Here is a 12,033-nt window from a genome sequence, read left to right on the forward strand (position 1 = left end):
ACGGTCAAACTCTTAAGAAAACAAAAACAAAACCCAAATCTTTTCTGTAAAAAGATGTCCAAATAGCAACATTTTGAGTGGGGACCACTTCCTACACACAGACACACACACACATACACAGACACACAGACACAGACACACAGACACACACACACACACAGACACACAGACACACAGACACACACACAGACACACACACACACAGACACACACACACAGACATACACAGACACACACACACACACAGACACACACACACACACACACACACACACACCACCAAAAAAAAATTTGGTTTGCAACCTGGTCATCCATGGTGAGACCCACCAATAGACAAGATGCGCTCACTTTACACAGATTCAATCAGTTCACTGGCTCTTAACACTCATGGACACACTGCCAAAAAATCAGCAAAGACAGATGAAAACAGAAAGAAAAAAAGTGAGATTCAGAGAAAACAGAGACAATGCAGAGAGCAAAAAAGTCTTAAAAACAAAAACAAAGAAACTAAACATTTGATTAATATCCTCAAAGAGAAAAAAATTATAAAATGTGTCCATAAAACAAGAAGAAACAGTAAAGCAAAATAGTGAACAGAGATCAAGAGGGTGCTCTTAACTATTAAAAAAAAAAAACAGACGAAATTTTAAAATATCAATAAAAGGGCTAGAAAATAAAGTCAGAAATCTTTCAGTAAGCAGAACAAAAAATCAAAAAATCAAGGGACAACAAAAGGAAATAGATAAGAAATTAGAGGCTCCATCTAAAAGATGTAACATCTAAGTTACAGGAGAGCCAGTATTATAGAATACTGAGGAAGAAACTGATAAAAAATCATAATAAATAAATAATTTTTTTAAGAATTGAAATACATATATCTTCAGACTAAAAGAGTCTGCAAAGTATCCAGCACATGATAAAAAAAAAAAAGGACCCACACTGAGGCATCTCACTGTAAAATTTCAAAGTGTGGCGATAATCCTAAAGTTAATTGAGGGGGGAAAATAGGTCACATACAAAGCTCTGAGAATGGAAGTGGTATCAGACTTTTTAATATGAGAAATGACAAAATAGGATAATGCCTTAAAATTGAGTTCTAATAATAAATTTTATCCCAGAATTCTATATCATCAAAACTATTAATCAAGATACATTTTCATTCATAAAAAGATTCAAAACATTTACCTTCTATGCATCTTTTCCCAAAAAGCTACTGGAGGATGTACTCCCACAAAAATGAGGAAGACTGGGATTTGAGAAACAAAGCATCTAACAGGACAACAGTGAACAGAAATCTTATTACAGTAGCTACTCAAGAGACTCAGAGAATAACTTCTCCAGATTGTTGCACAGGGGCACCAGGAGGAAAGTCTGAGGTGGGGGCATAGTAATGACAGGTTTGAATATACAGAAAAGATACTACATGTTTGACAAAGATACTGGAGAGTTCAACAGAAAATAGCAATAGGTACTAGACAAAAATAAAAGACAGGAAACTATCAATTCCAGGAAAAACAAAGAGCTATACAGAAAAGGAGACATGGTCATATTTCACTGTTTGGCTTAGCAGTGAAAAGTATCTGTTTAAATAATAATACTATAAACCTTGACCACTGATTCAACAAAATTCTGGTCAATAACTTTATTAAGGGGATGGAGGGAAATGAATTATGTGGAAAGTGAGAGACCTATCATATTTCCCTTTAAGCCAATAAATGAAAAAAATAAATAAATAGCAATTGCATATTTAGGAATACAAGAGTAAATAGTAGGAAAACAGCCAAAAGTACTGATGTATAAAACTATTTGAATATAAAATATAAATATAAAATATATACCGTTAGGAAGAGGGACTGAAGAATGGGAAAGGCAATGTTACTTTTCCTTTATAAGCCTAGCTGTATTTTTGGCTTTCAAAACTATGCATATATACTACATTAATTTAAAAATATATTTAGTAACTTTATAATTTTAAAATTAGAATTAAAAATCTCTATGACTGCAAGATGCAATCAGCATAAAGGAATACTGGAGACTATAAGAATAAAGCTCAAATAAGTAAGTGGTCTCAAGCCAAATGATCACAAAACACCCTAGTCATTTTAATCCTACACACTCTTGTGGAAGTATGCTTTCTTCTCACTTTGTAATTATATCACTTCAAAAAATCAGAAGTCCTATCACCATTGCTTTGATGTTGCAAAAAACATCTGATGGATCTTCTCATTTCTCTGATTTATCACAGGAACAAATGAAAAGGACTTCCTTTACCAATCTTTTCATAACTGATCAAATCCTTAATTTCTACACCATGCTTTCACTCTTTGGAATATACCTTAAATGCTTTGGTCTAATCAAACGAATGCCCACTGTTTTTTATACTAATATTTATCTACTTGATGATAAACACACAAACAAAGCATAAGATTTCTTCTTCCAATAAAGACAATTCTTCTGAATGACAGATTTCACCTTAAGCTTCTTAAAAATGCATATCTATATACTAAAAGAATGTATTCTCCAGTTATAAACCTAACACTTTTGCTAAAATGATTCCAAACCCTCTCACAATTACCTTTGAATTTGGCTTTTAGGGATAATTGGGTGATGGTCATTAAGGAGGGCACTTGATATAATGGGTGTTATATGCAGCTGATGAATCACTAAATTCTACCCCTGAAACTAATAATACAGTATATGCTAACTAAATTGAATTTAAATAAAGAATTAAAAAGCAAAAGACAAGCAACACACCCAATTCCATTAGTTTTAAGTCTTCCTGAACCAGATATGCTTGGGCATTCATTTAAGGAAGTTAATACTAGTCAAGCATGCACTTCACTTATGGATAATAATCACTACTTAGCATATACATAACCAAACCATGTATTGTTGTTTGGCTTTAAAAATACACAAATTGGCTTAATAAAAATGAATTCAAACACGGCATTTAGGAAAAGCGATTTCTTTACCTCTGTTGGTTTGTAGCAGTCTACAAGAGCTTCCTAGAATGAAATACACAGAAGGTAAGTTTGATTATTTGAAAATTCAGTATCAATTAAAAATCATTTTATCTTCATGGTGTTATTCTACACATGGTAAATCCAGATTTCATATCAACAGTCTAGAACTGCACTTTATTTCAGCATCCATTGGGTCATCTTGAAGATATCAAAAGTTGTACCTTCCTAGGCACGAGTGCGCCTTCCCTTTGGCCTACAAACTGGTTAATAATAAACTGCATATGTTTATGCAGAACACACGTGCGCCTTCCCTTTGGCCTACAAACTGGTTAATAATAAACTGCATATGCTTAAGTTGAGACAGCCTGTGGGAAATGGTAATAATCACCCCTGACATGGAAAGCCAGGGGCCTGGCTGCAATCCAACCACAAACCACCTTGTCACACTTCTGCAGGCCTCAGTGTCCCCACCTGGAAACCAAAGTGGATGGCCTAAATAGCTAAAGCCCCTTTGAAGTTCTCAATTTTAAAAAACCTTTTATATGTCATTCCGTTTTCTACAGATCTGGTGCCTGCTTTATTGTTTTTTAACTTTTGTAACTAGATGCTATCATGTCCCGACTAAATTTACGATCAAGAAATAATCATTAAGCTGAGACTGTTCACCACATGAGGGACACAAGTAATTATTAACACACTGAACACATTAATACATTAAAACGTGCCCTTTAATTGCCCTTAGAGATCACTTGCCACTGGTGGTGACCGACAGCCATTAACAGTAATTATCAGTGAACATTAAGAACAATGACAGGTCAGAAGCTAATTGGTTTTAGAAACTCCCGAATGCAAATTTTAAAACGATAGATTTGACCTCCTGTGAGAAAGGAAATAAATGTCGTATTGCTTTGGACTGAGGAAACAGGAGACAGCTCAACATCCACTGTTGTACTAGAAGACTACCAGGTGAGCATACTCTAATAATATGTCTTTTAGTAGGCTGCAAACGATCTTCTCTAGAAACGGATTCCATGGGTGATAATAATCCACAACCGTGAGACCAGAGTCCTGGGCTTGGGTACTCTGGGTCTGGCTCAGCATCTCCTCCTCTCACATAACTGTGGGGCATCGCTTCCTTTCCTGGCAAATGGACTTCTGGAAGCAGAACTGGCTCTTCCTCCAAGAAAATGTAGCTACGGAAGCTCATACCCGGTAGGTGGTTTGAGAACTGACCCGGCAGATTCAAGACCTGCTTTACCATCAGAGACACAGTACAGGGGGACAGATACCTAGCACCCCACTGCTTTCCTCTCAGCAAACTGCCATTGCTCAAGTCCTGGTGCCAACACCACCCTAGGGCAGGATCAGTGTATGCCAGGTTCTGGAGACCCAAGCCAATTCAAGCATCCAAGATGGGCAAGGTCTAGATTTTGAAAGCTGCTTACCCGTAATTTTAAAGCTCTCTCTTCTTCACTGTCTGCATCAAGAAGATCATCAATGTCAATTTCTACTTCTGGCATTTCTTCTTCCTGGGGGGAGCAAATAGAAAGGCATTCTATTCAGTGAGAAACTACATTGCACCAAACCAATATAGTTAACTTAAATAAATAACTAGATCATTAACGAAGGGGGGGTCAGCAATTGGGGGGGAGGCGAGACCAAAAGGCGGAGAAGGGGAGGAAGTAGGAGGAGGGGAGAGAGAGGGGAGAAAGGAGAAGCCGGAAGAAAAGGGGAGAAAAGGAGGGAGGGGCTAAGTGGAAAGAAGGAGGGGAAAAGGGAGGGAGGGGAGAGAGGGAGCAAAGAAGATTTAAGAGTTACCGAGCAGTAGAAAGTAATATTTCAAAGATGACAACTTCCTACGTTCTGGTAGAAAACTACAATTACGAGGATAGCATGGGACTCAGCAGATTACAGAAAGAGCAGTGAGAGTCACGGTTTCTTACCCAACATCTACCCTTTGCTTGGTGGCTACCTGATCTTTATTCCAGGTCCGCATCTCCCTTCACAGCTCTGGGTCTGGGGGGAATCTGATTCCGCAGATTTCTGAGGCATGGTGCTTGGGTCAGGATCACCCAGCTCCAACTAGTGACTCCAGAGAGGCCAGGAAATCCAACTGAGACCCGTGGGGGTGCTGGGAAAAGATGCTCTTTCCACAAGAAGCATCCCTGCTCGCTCCTTCTAAACTGAAAGTGGAAACGGGAAGCTCTTAGCCATAAATTACTGGCAGCCATCCTGCAACTACAAAGGGAGTGATCCTCATTCATGGTGGGCAGAGCAAGGAGAAATAAGAACCCAGGGTCCTGGACAAGTCACTGAGTCACTGAGTCAATCCACCTCTGAAGCCCGCCTACCTTTAAGTAAATCCCTATTCCTATTTCAGCCAACGTGAGTGAAGTGTAATATTCCTGCAACCAAAGACATCCAATCCAGAATAGAGGGCAAGAAAGTCCAGCTGGAATGTGGTGAAAGACATCCCCAATTTGGAATCTGTACTTTCTACCCCAGAGTAGGTCTTTGCTACCTCTTATTTCTGTTGTCTGATCTGCGCCATTCTGAGAACACTGAAATATAATCGCATTTAGGAAAGTGCTGCAATTTTGCATGTCACCTTCCCAGTAGGAGTCACCTCCTCCTCAGCTCCTCCCTGTCACAGGGATGTGTCTGCCGAAGCTAGAGAGAGAGAGACCTTTATGAAGGACATCTGGGCTTAGCCACCTGGTGCTGGCTGCATCACCTGGTCTTCAAGAGCAAGGCTTACTTCCTGGGTATCTCCTTTCTAGTAAAATGCATTTACTAATAGCGCTCTACCATTCTTTTTTTTCTATTCCAATACAAAAGAGGACCCAAGCATTTGGAGGAAACTAAGGAATATGATACACTGCTGTGAAATGATAAATGTATATATTGGTCTCGACCCCTGGTTCCTGGCACAGAGCTCCTAAAACCCTTATGAATCGGGGTGCCAACATTTGTTCTAACATTTAGTGTCTGACCTCAGTTCCTGACATAGAACTCCTAAATCCCTTAGAATTTCCTGGCTGGTAAGAACATCTTGAGTCCTAATGAGGTGACTCTTGGTAGGCTCCTGGATGGGGGCTGGTCACAAGAAAGACCAAACCATGATTAGAAGTTTGGAACTTTCCACCATACCCCTCACCCATCCTCCTGGAAGGGAAGAGGGGCTGGAAATGGAGGTAGGTACAGATGTGGCCTCTATCCAGGCTGAGGATGCTGGGAGGATCCCAAGGCTGCACTCCGTGGTCAGGACGCTGGGAAAGACCACACTGGATGTGCATGCTGCTTCCCTCCATCCATGGCTATCAGCCTCCCTGGCCGCCACCACGTCCCCCCTGCCCCCACCATGCTGGCGCTCTGTCACTCTGAGCTGCCTGTGCCCCACCTCCTCTTTTTGTGTGTATGTGAAATCCCAGCTGAAAGGAGTCACTTAGGAAGCCACAAACAGATGGCGGTACAGCTCTCAAGGGTCTACTAGACTTTCCACAACGAAAGGACAGGTGGGGACGGAAACACCAACAGAGAATCTCACTAGATTCTGAAACAGCCAGCAGCCCACAAACACAGACCACAGCCGGGGAGCCACAGTGTGGATGGAGCCCACAGGGAACCTCCCCAGGCCAATGAATGCCGAACCAATGGCCATCGGCCCCTCGGAGCAGAGCCCAGCACACACTGGGTTATGTTCTGGTAAGTGTGGTTACAGATTAATTCGGTTACATCCACAGCACAGTGTAGCTTTAAAAACTACCGTATAAGGCCAAAATACCCACAGCCAGTTTCAGCTGATTCTACCCAAGAAAAGCTAAGCGAAAGAAATAAGCCCACGAGTTCCTATCTAACGATCTACACAGAATCCTCCTCAGTTTCTCCACTCCTTCCCCAAAACAGTCATTTGGGTTTGGCATTAATATTAGGTGTGAACACAAAGTCTATATTTAAGTTAAGGTTCAGCGTCCTCAAGCACAGGAAGCAGGATATAGAACCTGCTCAAGGAGTCACAGCTAAGGGAAGCTCAACGTCTGCTATTCTTAAAGGAAATGAAAGAATAAGTAAATAATGCTCTCCTCAGAACAGCAGAGCAATGGGTTTCCCTGCAAACATTATTCAGCTTTGATGCCCTGCCAAATTCGGTCAAATGGGCCCTTACTTGTGTAGCAACGCAGAGTCCCACCCACACGGAAGGCATCTGCAATACTCTCATTAGGAATGCACTTGGTTCTCCCTCAGATGCTACATTTGACCCATTTTCTCCAACCCTCGAGATCTGGGCTGTCCAATATGGCAACCACATGTGTATTTTCATTTAAATTCACTAAATGAAATACAATTAAAAATTCAGTTCCTCAGTCACATTGGCCACATTTTAGTGCCCAGGGGCCACATGTGGCCCATGGCTCCTGCACAGATGTAGACCCTTTCGTTCCATTGGACAGGACTGCCCTAGAGTCCGCTTACCCCCTGGCCCAGACATTGGGAAGCAAAGCCTCCCTCCCTCTCAAAGGAGCTTGACAGGAGTAAAGAAAACGCCCCGCAACACAAGGTCACTACCATTACCAAGGGTATATGACAGGGAGAACCTAGGCTTGGCTTTCCTGATGCGAACTGTCTTCACCGACTGAGTAATTATAACAATCACTGGGCATGGACACTTTCTACCAACCTATGATGCTTCTCATTACCCCCACCCTGATCTGTCAGTAGCTAGGAGGAGTCCGAGCTCAGCGTCCATGCCAGGAGGGTGGAGTAAGGGTGTGTTCTGAAGGTCGGCGATGCCAAAACCAAACCATGGGGCACAACGACATAGAGACATGGGTCATGGAGGTACACACGGGAGAGTCCTGGGGAGCAAAGACTGATCTAGTATCAAGTAGAGAATCCTATGTGTATTTGGTATTTAAAATATCTAATGAGGAGGGCAGAAATATTCTACATTCGACTGAAGTACTCTTTAGCACTTTTAAATGTATGGAGCCGCGTCACTGAATAAATAATCATTGACAAGGCAGTAACCACAGCTACAGCTCACTCTGATGTCCCAGAGTTTAGTTGCGTTTGAGGATTTCCCCCCATTAAAAACAGATCAGTGGTTATGGTGACACTAAGTGAAACAATCTCTTCAGGGTCCCTTGTCCAAGTGAAATAGTGGTTCTGGTGACAATAAGTGAAACCATCTCTTGAGGGTCCCTGGGCTAAGTCACCAGCTAACATATCCCCCTTTTAGTGAGAGGCCTCCCTGTTGGTACCCACAGAACAAGCCCATTGATCATGACCATGCATCTTCCTGGTCATACATCTGTTGAGAATCCACTATATGGAAGGCATTGTGGGTCAGGCATTGTGAGACTCTGCCTGGGAGGGACTGTCAGTCTAAGCTCAAAACAAAATAACATGGCACCAAAAGAGAAAGACACACACCAAGTGCTTGAGTAATTAAGGAGAGGGAAACCTTCCACCGAGGGCTGCCTGGGAGGGTTTCACCAAGGAATGCGTAAGCTAACTTTGAAGAGTGGCAGGATTTGGACAGGGTTAGAGGGGAGGGGAGATTACCCACGAAAGGCAAAATGGTACACAGGAGGCAAAAAGACAATGTGAGTTGTAAACATGGCTCGTAGAGAGGTCCTTGGCCTGGAAGTCACCCAGCTCTGTGCTGCCAATTTTAAGGGCAAGCAGACAGGTAACAGAAATGAGCACTAAGGTAGCCTGGGGGTGCTATAAGGAGTAGCGGGGAGCATGGCAAACTGGAGAAAACATGCCCTGAAGAAACACAGCAAAGAGCACTCCATTCCTGCCAATTGTGACCTTCCTTTTAGGAACGTGTCCTTAGTGCCGCCAGATTTTCTAACTTTTCAGGAGAAGCTGAAAATACAGATTTTTAATATAAAAGTATCACAATATTTTAAAAGTTGGTTAACAATTCCTTAAAATCCTGTAAAGGACAAACAGAATCCATCACCCTGCAGGCTGCAGTTTTTTCCTCATCCTGCAGAGACTAGTCCGTGGAGGGCTCCAGAGCCAGGGTGGGAAATGCCAGAAGGGGGGCCCGGCCGGCTGCAGGGCTGAGAGCAAAAGGGAGGAGGTGAGGAGGTGAGGAGGCTGCTGAGAAACACACACTCAGCCCGGCAAGAGCTAACCGGCCTTGAAGGAGTTGTGGCAAGAACAAAAAGATCTTATACCACGATTAACAGGGAGAGAAAACAGATGGCATTTGGAGCTGAGCTGGGTGTCAGAGGAGGGAGAAGGAAAAGGTAAGAGATGATCCAGGTTTCGAGCCTGAGAGGTGTTGGAGGAAAATGCAGTAATAAGGAGCACATCTGGGACCTGGAGGGCAGTTCCCAACCAACAAGCAGTTCAGAGATAAGCCATCTGCAATACCCTCTCCCGCCAGCTCCCAGCTCGTGAGCAGATGTGGGAGACGCAGGACCCCCACATCGCCACCATAAAGGGACACACTGCAGGCCCAGCCCCGTGCAGGCAGAAGCTGTAACCTGGAGGCGGCCACCTCGGCTGGGCGCGCACAACAGGCCCAGGCATGAGGATGCACTCAGGCCACCCACACGGGCTCCCGAAGCACGGCCAGCCTGTGGAACCACACACACCCTCACGTACGTGCACACACTCCCACGTGTGCACACACTCTCACACATACATATATGCCTCCCATGTGCATACACACACTCAGGCACACTCGTGCACCCACACTCATGCACTCACATATGCACATGCTCACGTGCACACACTCACACCCACACCCATTGTCTCACATGCTCACACACTCTCTCACATGCTCACACACTCTTTCACATGCACACACTCACATGCTCACACAAGCACATGCATGCACTCACATGCTCACACTCTCATGTGCACACACACTCACGTGTGCACACACACTCACATAACTATATGCACACACACTTGAACCTGCCAGAAAATTTACACCATGAACCCTGTCAAGTGTGTTTGTATTAAAAAAATAATAATAATACAAATGCTCACTTCTCTCCCCAGCAGTGACAGGGGCAAGAATGCTTGAGATAAAACAGCTTGAACATGGATTGTTTTCCAGCTCTGTGACCTACAGCCTAACGGCTCCCTGAATGTGCCAGAGGTTCACGGTTCTCAGCAAGTTCACAGCTCCAACAGGGCTGTGATCAGAGCCTGTGACCCTGGAAGCCCCAGACGGACACATGCAGGGCGGGACACGATCAGAGCCTGTGACCCTGGCAGCCACTGACGGACACGCGCGGGGCGGGACACGATCAGAGCCTGTGACCCTGGCAGCCACGGACGGACACGCGCGGGGCGGGACACGATCAGAGCCTGTGACCCTGGCAGCCACGGATGGACACACGTGCGGCGGGACACGATCAGAGCCTGTGACCCTGGCAGCCCCAGACGGACACACGCGGGGCGGGACACGATCAGAGCCTGTGACCCTGGCAGCCACGGACGGACACGCGTGGGGCGGGACACGATCAGAGCCTGTGACCCTGGCAGCCACGGACGGACACGCGTGGGGCGGGACACGATCAGAGCCTGTGACCCTGGCAGCCACGGACGGACACGCGCGGGGCGGGACACGATCAGAGCCTGTGACCCTGGCAGCCACGGACAGACACGCGCGGGGCGGGACACGATCAGAGCCTGTGACCCTGGCAGCCCCGGACGCACACACGCGGGGCGGGACACGATCAGAGCCTGTGACCCTGGCAGCCCCGGACGGACACACGTGGGGCAGGACACGCGGGCAGCAGGGGCAGGGGTGGGCAAAGGCCCGTTCCCACAGCCGGCACTTCCGAGCACTCCCCCTGCTGTAAGTGCGCAGGGGACACTGGCTTAGGAAGAATAGAGGCGAGCTGAAGTCGAGGGATTCTGTGAGTTCCCTATGAAAATATTTACATTCCATGTTTTCATTTTAATGACAATCCCAAAAATTTCTGTAAACAAGCATATTTATTCTAAGAATCGTCTGGATGGGCATCCTTTAACCTTTAACTCGACTCTGTGTCTACACGTGGGCATCAGGCAGAATTACTTTAACTGTCATGGGCTAATGAGTAATACCGAATAGATATAGTACCTGTTAGATTCATACCTTGGTGACTTATGCCCACCAGGTGAAGCCGAAGACATCTCTTACAGGACGTGCAGGGGCAGGGCTGGGCCTCCTTCCTAACCTCGAAAGGAGTGACTTAGCCATCACATAAATTCATGTTGTGTGCTTGAATTCCATTGGCTGGGTGCTTTCTCGCTAATTTGAAATTTCGATTTGATTTTATAACTGGAAAAACCACAAGCATCAAGAGTTATGCTTGGTTTTAAGTGGCACATATTTAAATATTATAATATTACATGTTTAAATCAGCCCTGGAAACTGCAAGAAATCTTTTCCACTTAAAAAAGGAGCCTAGCCTGCCCTTCGGCACATCGCTGTGGAATTTCAAGACACTGGGGACGAAGAGGAGATCCTGGAAGCTTTCAGAAAGGAAAGAGGTCACACAGGGCAGGCAGAGAATCTGCGTCATCAGGCAAGGGAGCAGTAATTTCAAAATCCCGAGGGGAAATGATTTCCAAACTGGATGCCTCCCTGCCCACAAACTGCCAACGAAGAGTCAAGAGAAACACCACAGACATTTCAAGACACATCAGGTTTTACATCTTAATAGATTGGCCTCCCATGTGGGGAAGAAGTGTTCCAGCAAAACAATGAAATAAACTAGGAAAGGCATCTGTGGTGGTAGACGGTGCAGGCCAGAGGGCATACTCTCAAATCAAGCCTGAGGAGGGAACCTGGGAGGCCAGCAAGTGAAGAACAAAGCACATGGGGGCCTAAACAGCTGAGAAGCTGAGCAGAAAGAATGGAGCCGAGCCTAATGGGTAACACCGGCTTGGGGACCACCTCACACCTGCCTGGGTGGCCAGGCATTCAGAGGGGCTGGAAGAGATGGCCTCCCATGGAACCAAAATGGGGGAAACACATGTAGGTCATCCCAGCTCCAACACCCTTGGTAAATGGTGTGATCCCATGTTACCGGTCTTTCCCTAATACCCA

At 45.0% G+C, this 12,033-nt stretch overlaps 1 protein-coding gene across 1 annotated transcript in view; it reads right to left on the reverse strand.

Moving 5' to 3' along the window:
* Positions 1-12,033, reverse strand: part of PPP1R14C (protein phosphatase 1 regulatory inhibitor subunit 14C) — an 82,174-nt gene that overhangs the window by 22,593 nt on the left and 47,548 nt on the right. The window contains exons 2-3 of the mRNA XM_028103373.2: positions 4,409-4,492; positions 2,973-3,005 (exon numbers count right to left, since the gene is read on the reverse strand). Of these exons, the coding sequence (XP_027959174.1) occupies positions 2,973-3,005; positions 4,409-4,492 (117 nt within the window). The remainder of the gene's footprint in view (positions 1-2,972; positions 3,006-4,408; positions 4,493-12,033) is intronic.

Source organism: Eumetopias jubatus, unplaced genomic scaffold (genome assembly GCF_037043125.1).
Source record: "Eumetopias jubatus isolate StellerSeaLion01/CBP00866 unplaced genomic scaffold, mEumJub1_p1.0 scaffold_6, whole genome shotgun sequence".
Lineage (NCBI taxonomy): Eukaryota > Metazoa > Chordata > Mammalia > Carnivora > Otariidae > Eumetopias > Eumetopias jubatus.